The sequence below is a fragment of the Calypte anna genome, chromosome 8 (assembly GCF_003957555.1).
Source record: "Calypte anna isolate BGI_N300 chromosome 8, bCalAnn1_v1.p, whole genome shotgun sequence".
NCBI lineage: Eukaryota > Metazoa > Chordata > Aves > Apodiformes > Trochilidae > Calypte > Calypte anna.
This window is the reverse complement of record NC_044254.1, coordinates 13,556,196-13,577,757: the sequence shown is the minus strand read 5'-3', so window position 1 is coordinate 13,577,757 and position 21,562 is coordinate 13,556,196. Positions and strand designations below refer to the sequence as shown.

The window sequence follows — 21,562 nt, the reverse complement described above, 5'->3', positions numbered from 1 at the left end:
CTCTAGCAGCTTCTTATAAATCTGTTCCGCTTTATACAGCAAATTGCAGATGTGATTATCTAATGACACAAGGAGAAAAACAGCAAATTAAATCCATTGTTCAAAAATATGAAATTATGGTCATGGGGAAAACAAACACGAAAGATGTATACCCAGTCATGGGCTCTAAGTTTGCTCTCAGGAGAAAAGAAACCTTAGAGATTAAAAAAACCTAGGTTTTTTAATTGTCTACTGTCCTGCTGATGGTAGATAAACCATCACACATCCTTACATTTGCAAGGGTAAATAAACAAAGTCCACTAGAATGTTGGTGAAATATTGCAAAAAATTCTCCAAGGGCAATGACATATCAGCCCCCAAAATTGACAACATAAGGCAGGATGGGTGTGTTAATGCTTACCAGCTGAAATAGCTTAAAGTAATCAACATTTGCATACAAGGCGTCTTCCACTCTCTGTAGGCTTTCCTGGGACAAGGCACACATAGCCTTGTGCACAGAATTTAGCCCTCTTCTGCTGCTGAAGATAATAAAGCGGTCCAGGAGCATCTGACTGCAAGCAATGTCCTTCAGAGTCAGGTTAGGAACACCGTAGGCAAACTGTAACCAGAAGTAACATTTCATTTACTATTGTGAAACCTTCATACTGCTCAGGAACAATTAAAGATTAATCAACAGGGAATACTTTGATATCAGACCCTTCTAACTGTTTTTAAAAATGGCAGAAGGATGTGGTCAGCTGAAACAGCAGCTCTTGAACTTTCACTTGATGTTATGCTAAATAAACTTGCCTTCAGCCACATATTTCCCCTTCTCATTAATAATTCTTCCTTTCATTGCAAAAGTTTTTGTGAGTCTTCTTCCCTCTCTTCACTCTGTCACCTAAGCACACGTGATGCCATGCCACACATTCCTGAGGTTCAGGAGGGATACTTACGTGTTGCTTGACAGTATTTCCCCAGGATGAACCAATTGTGCCACATCACTCTACTTTCTGTGTTTAGGACAGCTATGTTTTTACTATCAGTTGCTATAAGAGGAAAAAGCTCAGTTCCACTGACTCTCAAGCTTGATTTCCCTCAGTATTTTTTTCAGTTATGACTATTCTGCCCTAATGCTTTCCTATAGCCATTATGCATTGTCATTGTGCACAGGCATACAGCCAAGCCTTACAAAGCCATTTTACATTAAACCACACCCATCTACTGATTACCACTTCTAATATAAACAGGGAACAGAAAAAAACCGATGGTTATCTTTAGTGTTCAACCACTGGGAACAGATCAGTTTATACTTAAAACCGAAGTAACAGATGAGCTCCATAGAAATCAGTAGATCTACCTGGGATTTACATTGTTGTAATGAAATACTCTTGGTAGTCTTATGATTCAGTTCTAATTTCTTTATAATGGACAGAATATAGAGTAGTATAATAAAAAAGTAGTACTGGAAATTGCTCACAAGGTAATGTTGCAATCCTCTATCCAATCTATGCCATCCTGGCTGAACAGGGAGCTCTTACAGGAGCTCAGCAAAAAAAAAGGAGAGTCTACCACCTTTAGAAAAAGGGCAGGCAACTCAAGAAGAGTACAGTGATCTAGCTAGGGCATGCAGAGGAAACATCAGAAGGTAAAAGCACAGCTAGAACTTAACCTGGCCACTGTTGTGTGGGATAACAGAATAGGCTTTTATAACTACATTAACCACAAGAAGATAGTCAAGGAGAATGTCCACCCCTTATTGGATGCAGGGGGTAACACATCTATCAAGGATGAGGAGAAGGCTGAGGTACTGAATACTATCTTTGTCTCGGTCTTTAATAGTCAGATCCATTATCCTCAGGGTATTCAGTCTCCTGATAGGGATAGAGAACAACAGCAACTCCCCATAATCCAGGAGGAAGCAGTTAATGACCTGCTATGCCACCTGGACACTGACAAATCCATGGGACCAGATGGGATTCACCCAAGAGTGACAAGGGAGCTGGCAGAGAAGTTTGCCAAGCTGCTCTCTATCACCTATCAGCATTCCTGTTTTTTAGGGGAGGTGCCAGATGACTGGAGGCTTACCAGCAAAACATCCATCTACAAAAAGGGCCAAAAGGAAGATGCAGGGAATTTCAGGTCTATCAACCTGACCTCAGTACTGGGGAAGACCATGGGGTGGTTCATCTTGGGTGCGCTCATGGGGCAAGCACAGGATAACAGTGAGCTCAGGCCCAGCCAACGTCAATTCATAAAAGACAGGTCCTGCCTGGCTAAATTCATTTCCTTTTATGACCAGGTGACCCAGTTAGTGGATGAGGGAAAGGCTGTGGACATTGTCTACCCAGACTTTAGCAAGGCCTTTGACACTGTCTCACACAGACTTCTGCTTGGGAAACTTTGCCCATGGCATAGACAGGTGGACCCTTTGGGGTATTAAAAACTGTCTGGATGTCCGGGCCCAAAGAGTTGTGATAAACAGGGTTAAATCCAGCTGGTGCCTTGTCACATGCACTGTCCCCCAGGACACGGTTATGGGGCCAGTTCTAGTATTTTTATCAACAATTTGGATGAGGGGATTGAGTGTACCCTCAGAGAGTTTGCAAACAACACTATATTGAGCAGGAGTGTTGGTCTGCTCGAGGGTAAAGGCACTGCAGAGAGATCTGGAGAGGTCAGATCATTGGGCTGAAGTTAATGGTATGAGGTTTAACAAAACCAAGTGCTAAGTCCTGTGCTTTGATCACAATAAGCCCAAGAAATGCTACAGCACTGGGGAAGAGTGGCTGGAAAGCAGCCTGGTGGAGAAGGATCTGGGAGCATTGGTGGATGGATGGCTGAACATGAGCCTGCAGTGTGCCCAGGAGGCCAAGAAGGCCAAGAGAATCCTGGCCTGTATCAAAAACAGTGTGTCCAGCAGGAGCAGAGAAGTGATTGTGCCCCTGTACTTGGCCCTGGTGAGGCCACAGCTTGATTATTGTGTTCAGTTCTGGGTGCCACAATTTAAGAAAGACATTGAGGTCCTGAAGCATGTCCAGAGGCTGGTGAGGGCTGTGGAGGGCATGTTGTATGAGGAGCAGCTGAGGAAATTGAGGTTATTTAGTCTAAAAAAGAGAAGGCTCAGGGGAGATCAGATTGCTCTCTACAACTACCTGAAGAGAGGTTATAGACAGGCTGGTGTTGGTCTCTTCTCCCAAGTAACTAGTGATAGAATGAGAGGAAATGGGTTTAAGTTGTGTCAGAGAAGGTTTAGGTTGGATACTAGGAACAGTTTCTTTACTGAAAGAGTGGTGAGGCACTGGAATGGGGCTGTCCAGGGAGGTGGTGGAGTCACCATCCCTGGAGGTGCTCAAGAGGCATTTAGATGTGGTGCTTAAGGATATGGCTTAGTGGTTGTGGTAGTTGGATTATGGCTGGAATCAATGATCTTGAAGGTCTTTTCCAACCCTAATGATTCTGATTCTTTAAAATAAGCTATGGAGCTATTATGGACACAAACACAAAAAAAAGCACCCAAACTATGCACAGATGCACAGCTTGTTGTGTACTGGAATAATGACACCAGACAAGAAAGGGATGTGAATTTCTACTAAAAGTATCTGAGAGATAGTGCCCTTATCACTACTGAGAGATAGAGCCTGGCTTGCAAAAATCCCCCAAAACCAAAACACCCCCAGCCCTCCCTCAAACTGGAACATTTGAATTGGATTTAACTGACTTTATGTCAGTGAAATAATTCACTTATTTGCTCACTTATGTCTGGGGATGTAAGTGAAGAGAACAGCTAACCAGATATGCCTGATCTGGCATAGTCTTCCTCATCCATTGTGAACTGCAATGAAGCTGAAATGCACAGGGAGGCAGCCTGGGAACTTTGTTTCAACTTGTGAAATGAGGAAACTTTGACATTAACACCACTGAAAGGATTAAACACCAAAAATAAAGAGAGGTTATTTACAAACTGTAACCGCATTTCAAGAATGTTCATGAACAGATGGATTTAGAAAAACATCAAACCTCCGCCCTTCCAATTTTTCCGGTAGGGTAGGCTGTTGACAATTTCCCCTGAACTTCTTATTGTGTTTTAATCTCAGTCTCTTATCCTTATCTTAGAATAGCTCCAAAAAGCAGGCCTCAAAAAAAGAAGAAAACTTCAATACTTATTTTTTTTAAATCAACGTGTCACTGTTTGGCCAAAGCTGGCAAGATGAAGTCCAAATTATTTTTTCAGCTAGCTGGCTGTTTGATCAGGTTTAGCTTTCAGCTCTTTGTGTCATTTCCTGCCCTCACAGGCAGCTCAGGGCTGGGTCTGCAGCCAGCTGTTGGCAACAGTTAGGCTCCTGTAAACAAATTGCTTTCTGGTTGATCAGGTCTGTGCCATCAGAGGCAGAGGGAGAGGGTGTGCAGCACTATGCAGGAAAACAGGGTAGAGCAGCATAAGGAACTAGAGATGAACTATCAGGGCTGAGGCTTCAGATGAACACAGATCCATGTCCTAGTGGTTGTACAACTCATGGTTCTGCATCCTCTACATAAAACAATTAAGTCCAGCCTGAGTAACTTGCTTATCAAGAAGTTCTATAGGAATTAGGTCATTTATTTCCCATCAGAGGTCGTGTTCCATTTTTATTGAAAATAATTCTCTTATGATATTTTGACAAGTATGATACCAGTTTTTCTGCACCTGGTGAAAATATTCACAGCACTTTCTTTCCTCATAGCTGTAAATCAGCTCTTGTGAGATATCCTGTATTCCTGTGATTCCTGTTAACAAGCTTGGTGGACAGCAAAAGTGGTATTTAACACCAGGTCTCCTCTATCTTCCTTTCTAACTGATGTTCAGATTTTTTAAATTTCCAACATATGGAGAACTATGTCTCTTTCTACATTAATGCAGAAAATAGAGCAGGAACACACCATGTTCCACTAGGTTTCAATCATTCTTTAGGTGATGTTGAAAATTTCAGTCCTGCATACAATGGCAGCAGATGAGTGAATGCCATTGAGGTGCTAATAGAGACTAACACAGCAGACTGCAGATCTCCTGGCACAGATGACCTCTGATGGAGAAGCACTTAGAGATGAAAAGGGAAAGAGAAGCCCAGCAGGATGTCTCTATATATTCTTCTTGTCACGAGCAGCAAGGAAGCAAATTTTCAGAATCTCAGCTGATACAGAGGTGTGAAAAGAAGTGGGATGTATCAATTGCCACTGGCTTTGATATGGTTTTGTGGCATTGCTTCATGACAAAACGAAGGGAAGCTTTCCCTGGTACTAATAAGAAATACAGCAGGTAGGTAATCTGGCCCCTAGTCACACCAGCTGGAACCTGTGGTGCACAAAAGTAACAGCATGCAAGTTCATTAATGACCTCCCTCTTTCTTGCCACACACAGTTCAAGCATTTGTGTTTCATATGGCAGTGAAAAAGAGCAATTGTGTCTTTCAGCCTGTTATGCACTTGCCCCCCCCCTCCACTATTGCAGTGTAAAAAAAAAATGTTCCAGAGTTCTGATTCAGCAACATTCATTCATTAATACAGCATTCCTCACAGAGCTCCCAGCCACCAGTACACACAGAGGCAGACAGCCTGGACCTGGTCAAAAACAGTCCCCTACTTAGCTGTGACAGGAGGGATTTGACCTGCAGCTTTCACTCAGGATTTTTTGAGAGCAACAGCAGCAACAAACAAAATATCTATATTTAATGCACATTCAAATAACATTCTAAAGACAAAACAAACACCTCTTCCTAGAGATATATGAAAACTGAAAGGAGAAGTTGTACAAGCAAGATATAAAGCAGCAGGAATTCTGGGCAAAAGGTCTTCATTGAGGCTACTTTGCATTTACAGCTGAAGATATTGCATTCCACACAGGTAACAGCTTGGTAGATGTTATACTCTACTCACCTGTTCAGGGCGCACTTGAGCATTAATAAGCTGGAAAACAACAACATCTGGGAGGCCAGCATCCTCCAGCAAGAAGGAAGTCAGGGTCTCCCCATCTTTCAAGATGTCTAGAATTCGTATTCCTTTTCCTGGATGAAGAAAGGAATGCAGAGATCAGAGAGATATCTAACAAAGGAAATAAAAGTAACAACTTGTACTCTGGCTTAAACCTGAAAAAAAGTACATGCTTTGTGTCCTGGTTTGGGCCAGGATAAAGGTGATTTTATGCCTTGTACTTTTGCTTTCAGCTAAGTCTCTTGTAAGTAGTTGCACTTGCTGAAATTAACAGCGAGTTTCTCAGACAGTGTCTGCTTCTGGGACTGATAACACTTGATGTCTGTAGTTACAGCTAGAGACTGGTATGCAGAGCCAAGGCCACTGCTCAGCTCTGAGGAACATTTTACCCTCCAGAACGAGTAAGAAGGTCCCACCTGAAACCCTCCTTTGGGGAGGGACAAGATAGATGCCAGAACTGACCAAACAGATTATTCCATCCCATACACGTCATACTCAGTATAAATTTGAGGGATCACAAGGGTCAAACCCCTTCCTGCTCTTCCTGCCCTTTCTGCTTCCTCTTCTTCTCCTGTCCCTGTTTGCTTCAGAGTCCTGGGAGGATTCCCTCTGTTCCTCTGCCTGTGCTCCTGATCCGTGCCAGCCCATATCTGTGTGTTCCTGCCTCCAGTTCCCGACTGCTGCCGACTCCAGGAGTCCAGCCTGGACTTTCCCAGGGCTGCCCTGCAGCCTCGGTGGTGACGTGAGAGTTATTGGGGGAAAAGAGGGAGGAATGTGGTATCAATTTTCCGGTAAATTTGTATATTTGAATATATTTAGTAATTTTTCCTATTTATCATTACTGTTTCATTAAAGCTGTGTAGTTTAGTTTCCAACCCATAAGCCTCTCTCCCTTACTCTCTCTCTTTTCTTTATCAGGGAGGAAAAGGGGATTAATAGAGAGCATCTCTCATTCGGTTTAATTGCCGGGCCAGTGTTAAACTGTGACACTTTGGCTCTTATACTTCACAGTGACCAGAGAACATTCAGAAAATGCTCAGTGTTCTGATTCTGCATACCTGATCTCTCAAAGTTGTTTCAGTCTGAACATCAGCAATGGAAGTAGTGAAAGCATCTCCAACTGCATTTAAACATCTCTCAGCTTTTTTCTGAGTTAATACTTTACTTTAAATGCTCAGATTCAAGTGTGCTACTGCTGTTAGTGTTCTTTTTTCTAAGACTTGTCTAAATAACTTTCGCCAGCCCTTTACATTTACACTAATTGATTACTTGCTGTCAATCTTATCTAGTTAATCTTACTCTGTAGCACTGTAAAAATGATCCCTTGAAAATCTTTCATGAGAAAAAATTATTTTTTCTTGGAGAAGCATAAACTGTAGTTTAATAGTAATATCAAACTAGGTGACCAACTATTAATCTAGAATGTGGCAAATCTTCAGGCAAACCACTGGCACTACCCACACAGTAACATGCTAAATTAAACATGAGAGGCCAGCAAATTTCCTTAATCCCATCTACAACATATTCAAAATACTGCTATGCCCAAAAAGTGCCAATCTTCTTTCACTTGTGTTTGCTACAGATGAGTATCAGTGTGAATTCTGCTTCAGTATGGACCAAGTGAAAGCCTGAAAAGTGAATGTTGCTCATACCTATTGAATGTCCAAGCCTTATTAAAGGTAGTTCACATAGCATCAACAGACTTCAGAAAGATTGTCTGAAACGCATTAGCTCCTCCAGTCTTTAGAGCAGGCAGTTGAAACTGATATGAGTAGCATATGTCATACTGACATAGGGAATGGAGCTTTGGACATCTGTACATAAACATATACAAATTTGCTTCTGAGTGCCTCCATTCTGTGGAGTTAAGCAGAGTCTTGTCAGACAACCAACTTCCACAATTCTAACTGCAATAAGCATATTCTGCCATAGAACTGCAAAGGCTGAGCAGAACTTCTTCCATTGCTTCTCAATGTATTTATTCAAGAAGTAAACACTGAAACAATAGTAGGGGCCAGTCCCTCATTGATGCCTTTCCTGGCACCTAGACATTGTGGAGGAAAAAGCACACTACAGGAACACACCTCATCAAATATGTCAGTGCAATGGAACAAGGAAGGAAGTATCAAGAGGCAGATCTGGTTTAAGGAATTAGGAGAAAGAACAATCTCTGTTCCAAAGTTTGTTAATTTTTCATCACCCAACTTTGCAGCTATAACAGTATTCTGTTAAGTTTGTTACTTTTAGGCAATAGTAGTAAGCTACACTGGTCAGCCTGGTCAATTCTGTAGTCTATTACTTAATGGAAATTTTCATATTTTACTAATTCCAGAGCTGACTTTGTTAGAAGGTTCCAAACATCTACGTGTTTTTAAGTAAAACACTTTAACCCCCCAACAGATTCTGATAGAGCATTCACAGAAATCACAGGAATGGGGAGGAGTTAACTTTGCTTTCAAGCTGCTGAGCAAAACTGATAACTGGATGCAAAGGCAGCTTCCTAAACCATGGGGTGTGGTCCCTCAATAATATGTTGCAAACCCATGGCATGTCATGCATGCTTTGCCCCTCACTTCTCAATAGGCAGCTTTGGTTTCTATAGATGTGTACAAACCACCAGCTCAGATTACACTCAAGTTCTTATTGTTTGCATTCAGGGGCATTTTGAGCATCTCATTGTTATTTACAATGAGATAATAGTGTCTCTTTAACTTCTAGTTAGAAACCTCTGATAAGATAGTGTATAAGATGGTTTATACACTTCTTATTCAAAATATATATTGAGAGGTCCTATTTGATTTTAATAAGTATATTATTTCTGTAGCAAAGGACTTCAGAAGGGAACAGATCAATTCTCAAAATCAATCTATTTGTGTGCCAATCAAATTAGTTTAGCCAATCCATTTAGTTTTAGGAGTATCTTTTCAAATTCTGCACTTAAAGCCTAAATATTAAATTTTAAAAAATAACTAGTCCTGTTTATCCCTAGGACCGTGGTTTGAGCTTGGCTGGTTGTTCTGAGAAAAATTTGCAATCCTGTTCCTAAAGATTGCACCATGCCTTCTCTCGCTAAATATGTAATCGAAATAACAAAGTCTTTCCTTACTCAAGGTTCAAACACTGGAAATAAAATATCTCTAAGCTTGTTGTGCTCCTAGTAATATGTTTCAGCGTATTTCCAGCTTTCCATCTCTCTTCACCTTCCAGTGACACTTTGTTACTGCTTCTTACTGCTTCTGCCTCTACTGTAATAATAATTTATGAAATATCTTCATCCACATGTTTCATTTTGGGTGGTGAGATATTAATGGGTTTGTGTTTTGAGTTTTGTCTACTGTTATTTAAGGAAGATGGCTGTAAAATAGAGATGATTGCTTCTCTCTCTCTCCCTCTCTAATCTAAGGTGTTTGTTACAACACTGGATGAGTTTTAACTTACCCTAACAAGCAGAGTAGCAGACACATGTTAAATACATTATCATGTTGACAGTCAGCAGAGTAACTAGCAGTTAGCTCTCAGAAGGAAAAATGGAATAGTCTAAGGGATATAGACAAAACAATTACCTGCAATTCTTTCAGGATTAGTTCTCATTGTTTCCATAAATTGAGTCATAATTATCAGGTCTTCCCAGATTCTGCCAAGCTCATGCATTTCAGGGGCTTCCAGTAAGAGCTCCTGAGCATCTTTATATACCCTTGCAAGGCTGAAAGAAGAAATAGTGAACCAACAAACCAATAATAATTTAAGACTGATTACTCTCGAGAGTCTTACTATTAAAAAAAAAAAAAAAAAAAAAAAAAAAAGGAAATTTGATTTTATTTTTTTTTCTGTGTTGAGGAGGAGGAAAAAATAAATTATTCTGTCCTCAGTCTTAAAAGTCAAAGCTCAGTTTTATGGTGACAACAGAGTAGCTTCTGGTGGCATGGGATTCAGTTAGATTTGGAAGTTTACAGAAGGTTTAAGAGGGCTATTGGTGTTGCATAAGGTTAACCTGTTGTACACTTTCTAAATTAGCCATGCTGATCTTGGTCAGGAGACAGAACCTTCCCCAGACAGCATTCACCTCACAGCTTTGGTACAAATCTGCTTTGTTTCTGGCTCAGGCTCAGCTCCAGAGGTTGGATTGGGCACTCTGGGAACATGCAGCCTTGCTCAGCCAGGTAAGAGACATAGAATCACTCAGACACACTAAATCTTCCTCTCTCTCCCAGCTCAGCTCCCTCAAATGTAAGGTCTTTTAGGTCTCTTCAAAACATTTCTTCCACAAGAGGCAGGAAAACAGGAGTGACAAGATGTCACTGACAGCTGTTCACCTACTGGTTTTAGGTTAGAATGTCCAGTGCAAGCAAGGATGCAATCAGGTCCAGTGTTTGTAAAAAAGTATGAAAAATTACTAGCTGCAGGGCTACATTTTTTAAATGGTACTGTTTTTTCATACATGGAATGGTGTATCTCAGTCCTCATGACTTATTTTAGCTTACAGGAAACGCAAACAGGAAGGACTAAATTCTTTCAGAAAATACAATGTATTTGCTTCCTTTGTAATGCACTGAATTTATCCTAACTCACAAAGGGACAGTTTGCTCTGTAATAAGCAACCTAGAAAAGCCAGAATGTATAGAACACAGAATCCTCTTGCTTCAGTGTACTATTGACTGTACCCCACAAAAAAAGTCCAACTGACTGTTTTAAATCCTGTTCACTAGGAACAAAACATCAAATGCCAAGTCCAAGCTATGGACTTCCACATGACTGGAGCTTTAATGACCTTGATACTGTTAAATTAATTTTAATCAGTGGATGGTCCAAAATGAACTATTTGCAAAGGAAGATTTGGAGCATTTTTTATAGCTCTTCTAACAGGTTTTTACTCTAAGGGTCTTTCTCCGCTATGCTGTCTTTCATGACTCAGCTGTAACAAACATTGCAATGAATCACTACCACAGTTCTTTTTCACTAAGAGTCTGGGAATCTCACATCCTCCTGTTTTGTTAGTAAGCTTAGTATCTGAAGGTTACTATGCTGATTAAAGTCTCACAAGTATATAGCCAAAACAGGTGCTATGTAAGACGTGGCAGTGGAGGTTTTACTTTGTTGCAGCTTCATCTGAGCTCTGATTCACAAGGGACAACTCAAGTGGAGAGAAAGACAGCTTAACAGTTTCCTACTCCAATATCAAAAAGATTTGTCCTGAGACTTCCATCAGGCAGTAGACAACAGAAAGGATGGATTTGATGTACTGAACGTATGTTCCCTAAAGACCACTATAAGTAAACTCTCTCAAAAAGGCCCAAACCAAACATCATGACCTCTATTTTGACTTTGCTGACCACTGTTGGAATGAATGTGGTAGAACCATAATTTTTTGTCCTCCAGTGTGTGTATCCTGGTGTCTTCTTAAATGTTCACCTTTGCCTTTTCATTCCCACCACAGAACAATTATTTAAATTATCTGAGGGACTTTTCCAAGCAGAGTGAGGATAACGCACCCTTTCTCTTTGCATCATTCATTCCCATGAATGCTCAGCAGGTGACAGGAGCAGGTTATCAGCTGTCACCAGCTGGCTGTATTCCTGCAACCCAGTATAACACATATATCTCTGCTTACATGGAATTGTTGTAGTTGGACACAACACCTGGCCCCTCGCCATGGGTGGGGCTGCGGAAACAGGGGTTGTTCATGTTACAGAAGATGCCATGTAACCATGGCAGTGTTCCTGCAGATGGCATTGCCTTGTTTGGGAAGTGACCTAGAGTACAGAAACACAAAATATAAATTATTAGGTTTCTTCTCTAATGCAGTCTGTGTGAATTGAAATTGCATGATGGGTTGGCTCACTACAGAAGGAATGCAATGGAAATCATACAAGTTTCTCTTTAAGAAAAAAAAAATAAATTAACTGGTGTAAACACTAGAGGTATTTTCAATTGAAATAAATTCTAATAGAACTTTTTTCTTTTTTTTTTTAGTTAGTAGCAACACAGTACTTTCTCAATAACAGAATTACAGAAATCTATAACTTGATAGAATCTTGAGACCTCATGCAAATTCAACCACAGAGTAACTCACAGGAAAATTAGAAATGTTGGTTTGGGGTTTTTTTCCCTCCTTGCTGGTAATTCTTACAATGTATGGCTATAAATGAATAAACTACACCAAGTGAAGTCTGTTCTTTTGCCACTGGAAAACAATACTTGGCAAACAGGTCCTGGTATCTCTGTCTCAGTACTTGTAGGTGTTATCTAGGACAAATCAGAGCATTAAAACATCTTAAATGTTCTTACATTGATGCTGGCGATACACGGGATTAGCCTTCCTCAGCCAGACGAGGACAAGAAACAAAGATAGAGGCCAGAAAAGCTCTACCAGAAGACGAAGCTGGAAAAAATGGAAAAAATTAATAAAAAAATTTTTTTGCAGATTAACCATGTATAGACTCACTAAGTGAGGCCCCTTCTCACAGCAGCAGTGCCCATGGTTCTCTCTTGCCTGCTTCACTCTTTGGAAAGGACACCAGAAATAGCAAGGACTTTCAAGAGTGCCTTACGGAGCATCACTATCAACTCACTGGCTTCTCCACAGCTTCTAAAGAAATATTTAAGCAATCTGACTGAGGTAAAAAGAGACAGGAGGCAGTACTAAACTGCCAGACAGACCAAATATAAGTCTGAGCAGTTTTTATACAAAGTGAATGACTATAACAATTCAGACAAAAAGGATTAAATGAAAAAAAATGGGGGTTTTATCCACACTTTTGCAATGCTTGGGTCATTAGCAGGCTGTAAGTGCTCTGTATTTACCCAAAAGTAAAAGACTTTAGTGTAACCTTACATTCTTTGATTTTTACTTTTGCTTCTTCTTGTCATAATTAATTTCAACAGTATTAATTTTCTAATGCAGGTAGAAATGCATATATTAAGATCAAACACCTTATTCAACAGCACAGAAGATCCCATCAAAGTCCACTTTATTGCCCGGATCTTTCAATACACTTAGAGCAGTCACCACCTCACTGTTGTGACAGAAAAATCAAGGGCAGAGCTTTACCACAGAGCAACATCCTGACTGGTTTTTCAGTCTGTTTCCTCCACTCCTATGCTTCAGTTTGTTTTACTGCCTCTGTGTATTTTGGCAGAGGTTTAAAACTACAACCCTTTGATCCTGTGACACAGGCTTTGGACTGACTGTGAGGACCAGCTACGTCCAGCCATTTTTTCTCCTGCTTAAAAGAGTCAGGTCAAAGTCTCTTCAGAACTGGTGTTGTAGCACATGCACAGGAAAGCTCTCCCTACCTTTTTTTTTTTTTTTTTTTGCTTGCACCTCCCCAATTAGGCACCAAATGTGCAGCAATAATCCATACAGTAGTAGAGCCAGAGACAAGAGGAGTCACATGCCAGTGTTGAGTTGCTGTTTTGTTTTTTGTTGTTGTTGTTTGCTTTTTTGGGGTTTTTTTTTGTTTTGTTTTTAATTTTATGTTTGGGTTTTTTGTGTGTTGCTTTTGGTTTTTGGGGGGTTGTTTTGTATTGTTTTGTTTTCAAACTGAACCATGCTGGGCAAAAGATATTCTGTAGTATAATTAGGAACAGGTTTTTGAAGCTAGCCTGCTTTTTCCCCTATAATTCTGTCTAATAGCTTTAGTGAGGCACAGCTTATGCTTACAGCAAAAGTGTAGAAATCTTTACACTGGGCAACCATTTCCTATTTCATACTTTTTCTCTTAAGGTTTTCTTCTCTTAAATAGAACAACAACTACCACCACCTAGGAAGTTACACATGGCTGGCATTTTTAAAGCCAGACAAAATCTTACCAGCAGCAAAGGGTAGATGACAATCATTAGAGAACAGCTCTTCTTGACAGCTGTTGTGCACAGCTCAGAACACAGTGTTACAGACCTTTCTCAGCAGCAGTCCATACAGTCTGATTAACACCCATTGCCACCCATTTCATGGCTTATCCATTTGGGTCAAGCACTACACCCATAAAACTCAGAGGGGTAAGAACTGGTGAGATTCCATGCTTGTCACCTTTTCTGCAGTTATCCTGGGTTATTGCTCAGATGTCAATTCTTACTTCATTTCCAGAGGAAAAAAAGTCCTCACACTTGAATTGAATAATTCCCTTCTGTCTGAGCTAACTAGTTTGTAAGGGATTGAAGGCTAAAGCACAAGGGAAGCTTTCTTTCAAGCTGGTACACAATGTGTTGTGTGATTAGGACAGACCAAGTGCTGTTAGTGCTCTGATTTTTTCCTGTGATCTTTTTCCTGAGGACACACAGGTGTCTGAACTCACTAGAAGGATCAGCTAGCAACACATAAGCCTGCACAATCTACAAGATAAACTGCCAGAAATCCCAGCAATATGTACAGAGAAATGTAATATCCAGATGGAACTACAACAGACAAAGCACAGTGGTACAACCACATAAATGTGATAAGATTAAATTAGCTGTGACCCAACTGTTAACTCTGTGATGAAGTCTTGTGTCTTGTGAATTAGAGTAAATTATGAACCTGAGTGGAAGATTGGATATGCCTCCCAGTATGGTACTGCATGATGGTTAGCCAAAATCAGGCTGATTTTCCCAAAACACATTTTATGGATACTTTTGACATTACAGATTTTTGATTTGGCTACCTTGTTTCTCTATGTGGACAAATAAGCAGGTAGAGGTTTCTACACTTGGAAAAGGAAATTGTTTTTACTCACTATTGTAATGTGTTTTACTCTTCAGAGTGGAGAAAGTATTTCTCTGTTGTGTAGTAAATAACTATGCTTACATGCTGGGAATGATCATCATAGAAGGGGATTTCTACCAGGAAACACCATGTTAGTATTTTTTAAAATTTCTATTGGTAAAAATAAACAAGAAAAAAGAGTTCTGCAAACTGCTCCAGATAAGATCCCAGGTAACCAGCCCATACCAAGGTTGCATTAGTTTCTTTGAGTAATTAATGATATTTATATGCTGATAAATGTACCAGTCACTTCATCCAGTGGACCACATGGTCCAAAGCAGAAATCCAAGGACTAATACTTTACCTTTTGTCTTTTCCGGAGGATCCAGTTCTTCCAGAGCAGGAGTCTAACTTGCCTGAAGAAGCTCATTCTTCTGCATCAACACTTCTGTTTAACCTGTGGCAAAGGATGCATTGCCATTTCTCAGTTGAAAGGAAAAATAGATCTCAGAGCAAAATAACAGCTTTCTGTTCTTATTTTAAGATTATGTTATCACAGACATCAGTTCCTTTCATTGTCTGCACCATTTAATTTTGCACTCAATACACTCTCATACATGAAAAATTGTGGTTTTCCTTTGTTTGGAGGTTGTTTCCTGTGACACATTTATAAGCACCAAAAGGCAATAGAGAGGAAAAGCACCTCTTTTGAATAAAAAAAACATCATTAACACTGAATCCAGATATCAGCTTGGACCTGCAAGTAATGAAAGTGGTAAATAATTCCTTAATTTGTCAGACTAAATCTGTGCTTTAAATCTACTTTTTCGAAGAAGAGATGGATTTACAACAGGACATTTATATAAAATTCTTAAATTATTATGATAAAGACAGTGATAAAGACATGATCCTTTCACAATTGTACTGAGGTTCTGCTATGATGCATGTAATATTTCATTAATGCTATTTCTGCTCATTAACCAGTTGTATAAGGTTTTTTATCCTCATCATACGATAAAGACAAAGATGTCCATTCAGACGTCTTAAAAGCATATTGTTTAACATAGCCTAAAAGGGATTTTGCAAGAATAAATATTGTTGCCATTTTATTTAAAATACAGAATATCATATTTTTATGCTTTTAAATCCAGCAACTGCCACTACACATTTTAGTAAAAGGATACAACAAAAAATTCAAACTATTGTATGCTGCTTTCTGCGTACAGGATTCCTTTTAATCATAATGAGTTTTTACCTTCAAAAGGAAAAAGAGAACTTGAAATAAATCTAAATACCAGATACAGAGAACTGTTAAAAAATAAACTAATCACATTTTGCTACCTGTATCCACTTCTTACTTTATAGCTGCCTTATGAGATTTAAAGGACTGAAGAGTAGTTTCTTCATGTAAGGTTAGTAACTGGAAAAATGTGGAAAGGGAAATGGAAGGTAGATATTGGAAAGCAGTATCTCATGTCAGAATGGTGAAGAAGCAGAACCAACTGTATGGGAGGGCTGAGGGGCCTCCATTGCTGGAGGTTACTTTGACCTCTACCAAGACTTGTACAGGTAAAACTGCTCATGGATTAGATGACTTACTGTGTCTCTCGTCATTGTTTTGCTTCTAGAAAATTTATCAAGTTGAGTATTTTTTCTTGTTTTTAAGAGACAAGGATTGGAAAACACATCAAGATATTTTGGCCTAGTGTGTCACCAAAGGATTAGTTAAATGCATTAGATTAAAATCAACAGCAGTTATTTGACTGTTTCAGACATCTCGTGTCCACCCCTTATGAACTGAAAAGAAATGTAGACATCAGTCATGGAGGAAGCAGCAATCCCTGGGGAAGGACTGACAGCAGCCATGACTAATCCTTCTGGAAAGGGATCCAGAGGAATGTGGAGGTCTCTTCTGATGTACCAGGCATGGAAGAGATTGAAGCAAGATATTTAAGACCAAACTTAGGTAGAATTGACTGTGCCGCTTACTGGGGATCAAATAACAGAACAACAATTCTGCAGCAAGAATATTCATGCAAAACCAGTGGTGCCAAAACATTTTCTCCTTCACTAAATAATTGTAAAGAAGCTTACCTAGTTCTTATTCAGACATTTACCCAACTCAGGACACTTCTGAGCACTTAGCTATTAGGAGGGTTTGGAACCCAGGAATAAAATTGGCTGAGCATCATTGAAACAAGACAATACTTCTGCAGTTTCACTAGTCACAACAGGTCCTAAATGTGAACAGGCAGAGCGATCATAAGAACATTCTTGCATGGAAAACCATCCTGTATTTGTTGGCAGACAGCTCCCAGCAGTCACCAACTTGAAGCTGCCATTTGTGTGGCATGCCTACTGTTCTCTCAGGAGTTTCCAGTGAGGTTCTCTTCACAGGGTTGCCAGCTATGGGCAGTCACATGGCTTTTTGAGACTCTTGCATAATCCAGGGCTCTCCAATCTGCTGCCGTTCTGAAGAACAAATCCTGCAGCTGAATAAATAAGGAAGAGCCAGTTTTGTTACAGCTCCTCTCACCTTCCTCTAAATCCTGGATGGACACTGCAATCATCCTTTTGCACCAGCTGCAAACGGAAATTCAAGTCTTCGTGTCAAGGCCATAAAATCTATAGTCTGCAAATGGCCTGGCCTCTTCTCTTCCTCCTGGCTCATTACTAAGCCATCCATCATCAGGAGTTTCTGTCTCAATGAGAGAGTCCCTAGTAGTACAGAGAGCCTTAGCTCATGTTCTTAAATCTTTCAGTATCTATGGAATATCTGCACCACCCTGTAACTCTCACTACTATTAGTAAGAAAATTGGTAGTGCAAGGCCATAAATAGGATTGCTCTAGAAAATCTCACTATCTTTCTGAGACTAAAACTATAATTAGTAAAGAAGTCAAAACTAACAACCGTAGTGGGAAAGAGGCAGCAAGTAAAGTTACCCAGATTGTGCTTGCCATTTAACCTTCAATGTTTTTTACATTAAATCTTGCTGGTTATGTCTGTTGATAGGGATGGGGAAAGATATTCCTTATTAGATGAATAACTCAATGAAATCTAATTAATATGCACAAAGTTCCGAAGGAATTGCTTATACGTCTCATTTCAAAAGAAATAGAAATTTCTCTCAGCTGAGTATTTCTATAAGCCACTGTCTTCTGAATTTAGTCATTATGTACAGAGTGGTTTTGCTTATTCTGAGGATCCTGAGCTCCAGGGGCATAACACAGCCTTTCTCATTACCATCAGGTTAGGAAGAGTGCAACATGTTTATAAATCCTCAAATTCTTTAATATTATTATGACAAACAAGTATCACCCTTGGTAACTATTAGCAGATTATTCAGCTGTCTGTCTTCTGATATGCCCTTAGAGAAGGCAGAAGTCTTTCCTAATCAAGCTACACTTGTTTCATGAACATGGCACAAGTGTTCTTTTTTCTTTCTATTGGAAACAATGCTTAGAGACTAGGAACTTCTAGGCTTTCTAGACAAACCAGAATTGCAGTAACAGTAGATGATTTACTTTTTTTTTACTGTATTCCCTCTCACAAATTATTCTGACTGAATCAATCTCTTTGCTATTGCCATACTTTCCTTGTGAAGGGCCTGGGAAATCTGTTCTTCTAACATCTGCATATGTAGAAATACAGGTAGTTCAACACATTTCTTCAGGGACCATCAGTCTCAAAGAACAGAGACAGTGAGATGGAAAAGAAACTTTTTCACAACACCACTACAGGAGACAAAAATCTTCATTCTTCTCAGATGATCTTGAATTTTATATTTTCTAGAATTTACAAAATGTCAGCAAGCTCACACAGACACACCATACCAAATACATGATCTTGTGTATGATCAGACTCAGACCTGAAGTAGAGAACTTTTCAACAAGCTCTGTCCTACTATAAGTAACACTAAATCAAGTTGCACATTAGTATTAAATGGCTCATTACACATCTCAAACATAAATTAAAACTGAGTAGTACAGTCAGGTCCAGAAGCAAAATAATAGCACCAAGTGAACATAGAATTCTTGAGATTTTCATCTATAAGGGTTGAAAGCTACAGCAATGCAGCAAAACCTCCTGCAGGGCTCATGACGGGCAATGGCTTTGTGCAAGCTCTGCCCCTCTCTGACTCACTGTGACACCAAACCAGACTTGATTACCTGAAAAAAAAAAAAAAAAAAAAAAGGATGTGGCAGTGTTTGGGGAGACCTTTGAGAATCCTCCATTAAACTTAATTTCAACAAATTTAACAGTTTATGGTTCATGCCAGACCACACTGAAGCTGACACACAGCAGAGCACTGCGCACAGCACCGTTTCCTTTCCAGCAGCCAGGACCTTCACAAGCCTCTGCACAGACTGGCCACCTAAACCATTGCCTATAACCTGTCTTCCCTCTCAGAGGATGACATGGCAACCTCTTCTTTCACAAGTGGGTTTGATCTAACGTGTGTTGGACATATGGTCCAGGGACTGACCCTGCTGCAATCTTGACAGAGAAACGATGAGCTTTATAAACCCACAGAGGGAAGCCCGCTCTGATTAATGGCAGCACAAAGCAGAGAACGTAGTGTTGCTGTTGTTGAGCTGTGAACTACATTCAAGCACTATGACTATATTCAACGTAATGTAATAGTTTTATTCAGCAAACACATTTTAACTCTGAGATTCTATGTGAAACTATTTTAAGAAAATGGATCCTTATTTTGCTTCCCACATGTACAGAGACAGCTCAAAGATTAAACTGATCTCTCCTAATTAGATTTTTACATCACAGTTGGGTGACGGTAGGGTATATTAATTTTCTATGTTTAGCTACATCAGCTGTGCCTGTGACCCACTTTTGCTTTGTAAAGGGTGGGATCTTTGAAAGTAAACAGAGAAAGCTCATGTGGGACCTATTAGCTCACATGAGAGGTGAAAATACAGATCAGTTTATGGAGCGCGCTGCACAATTTCTCTGGTATCTCTACCCCCAGTTGTCACTATCAGTTAGAGATTTCCTAATGATATGTAGTTTGTTGCTAGCAAGAGCAAAAAAGTGGGCATTCCATTTATGTATCAGAACATAATGAAACCAATGAGTGGATACACAGATTTAGTGATAGTTTTTGTATTATGCCTTCAATAGATAGCTGATAACAAACATCTGCATGAAATACAAAGATTCATATGGTATGCGTGTCCTGTTATCCCCTCACCTACTCATGCCATAATTTTAACAGCCATTTTAAATAACAGCATCTCATTAGTTTTCTTATTTCCAGGCTTATTCCTATTTTTGGCTACAAAATCAAGTCTGGTAAAATGCTATTTGTCCAGTGAATTATAAAAATCTCCATAGCAAACTTTCCAGAAACACAAGCAGAGATTTCTCTAAAAGTAACATGAGTGTGAAGTTGCTTTAAAGCAAAAGCTTTAAAAATATGCATGCTTTTGTACTGGGTATGCTCATGGGTCAACACTTCTGATTTTCAGGAATAAGGCTTTCTAGCAACCAGAGAATTTCTTCACTAGCAAGACAGTTCTTTCTCACATATATTGAAGAGCATGTCCCTAGACAGCCTCACTAGAAAGCTAACACAATTAATGTCAACACAATTTTGCTCAAACTGTAGGAGTGTGTATATATCTTAGATACATATCTATGTAAGAATATATCTTTGATAAACCGATACACCTCCTATGTGTGAAACTTCTTTCTATTTTGGTATTTTTATACCAAATAGCATTGTTTTTAAGTATCAAACATTCTGCCATGCCCCATCCCCCTGAAACTTTGCTAGGGGAAAACTGAAATGGTTTCTCCTGCTTTCCCAACATATTAAGCCTGTGTGTACAGTGACAAGCAGGATGTTCCAGTAAGAGCAGTGCTGAGGATTTGGCACTTGGACACTACACATCTAGGGGTTACTTCAGATGAGCTCCACTTTGCCCCATGGACTGAAAATGCAATAGGTTCTGCAGCATAACAGGCACACCATTGAAATGCATGTTCAATTCTCATCCAAAAATAATCAAGTCTGTATGCTCTGAAATGATGGTCTAATGAACCACAGTGGTATATAGAGGAGTCCTACTAAAAGTACTGACTGCTCTGAACTAAGTTACCAATGTCAGCATATGTACACTAACTGCCTTCACAGAGCTTTCCATGTCAGCTTTCAGATGGACTCAATTAGGCCTCTGCTACACTTCAGCAGCTAAACGATTCATGCAAGCAAAACAAGGAATTCTTAATTAGAAGCAATAAAAAACTGCAAAACTTACCACAAAAGCTTACCTCATGTGTGAGCACTGCTGCACTATGGGAAAGAGAAAGGTTTCTGAAGGAATGTTCAGCTTAGATGGAAAGAAACACACATCTTAGATGCAGTTAGCGCTTGCAGAATAACACTGCTCAGTTTTAAGGAGATTGTTTTAATCCCCTGCTTGATACAGAACAGCTCAACCTGTGAGTTTAAGGCCTCCTGAATAAAAATCCTGCCAAATATGCAATACGGCCAGTGCATAACAGTCTGTACTAGGGATCCTGCATTTCTGAAGATACTTCTTCAGACCTGAGCAAACTCTGTATTAGAAAAGACAGTCTCAGAAGTGTAGTTCTGGTAGCATTAGGGGCCCTGCTAAAAAAAACAGCTGTCACGACTAATTAGGTCAGCAACTTATAGAAGTCGGTGCTCTCTGTCAGAGCTTTAAGAGGGATGGGGCAGTGCATTACAACTTCAGAAAACAGAATTACCAAGTGAATCTGACACAGAAAGTTTTCCACCATAAAAAAGCCCCAGGGTGCTGGCACTTTTCATGACCCAAAGCCCTGTCACCTAAGGGTAGGATTACTGCAGTTCAGCTGAGGTGAAACAATTTCAAATAGCAGACCTCAAGAAATCTGCATAAGAACCGAAAGAAACAATAGGGACCATTAGTAA

The 21,562-nt window shown here is 39.7% G+C and overlaps 1 protein-coding gene across 1 annotated transcript in view; it reads right to left on the bottom strand.

Moving 5' to 3' along the window:
- Positions 1-15,053, bottom strand: part of ABCA4 (ATP binding cassette subfamily A member 4) — a 67,385-nt gene extending 52,332 nt beyond the window's left edge. The window contains exons 1-6 of the mRNA XM_030455065.1: positions 14,988-15,053; positions 12,232-12,325; positions 11,555-11,696; positions 9,510-9,649; positions 5,893-6,020; positions 401-598 (exon numbers count right to left, since the gene is read on the bottom strand). Of these exons, the coding sequence (XP_030310925.1) occupies positions 401-598; positions 5,893-6,020; positions 9,510-9,649; positions 11,555-11,696; positions 12,232-12,325; positions 14,988-15,053 (768 nt within the window). The remainder of the gene's footprint in view (positions 1-400; positions 599-5,892; positions 6,021-9,509; positions 9,650-11,554; positions 11,697-12,231; positions 12,326-14,987) is intronic.
- Between the last annotated feature and the right edge of the window lie 6,509 nt (positions 15,054-21,562).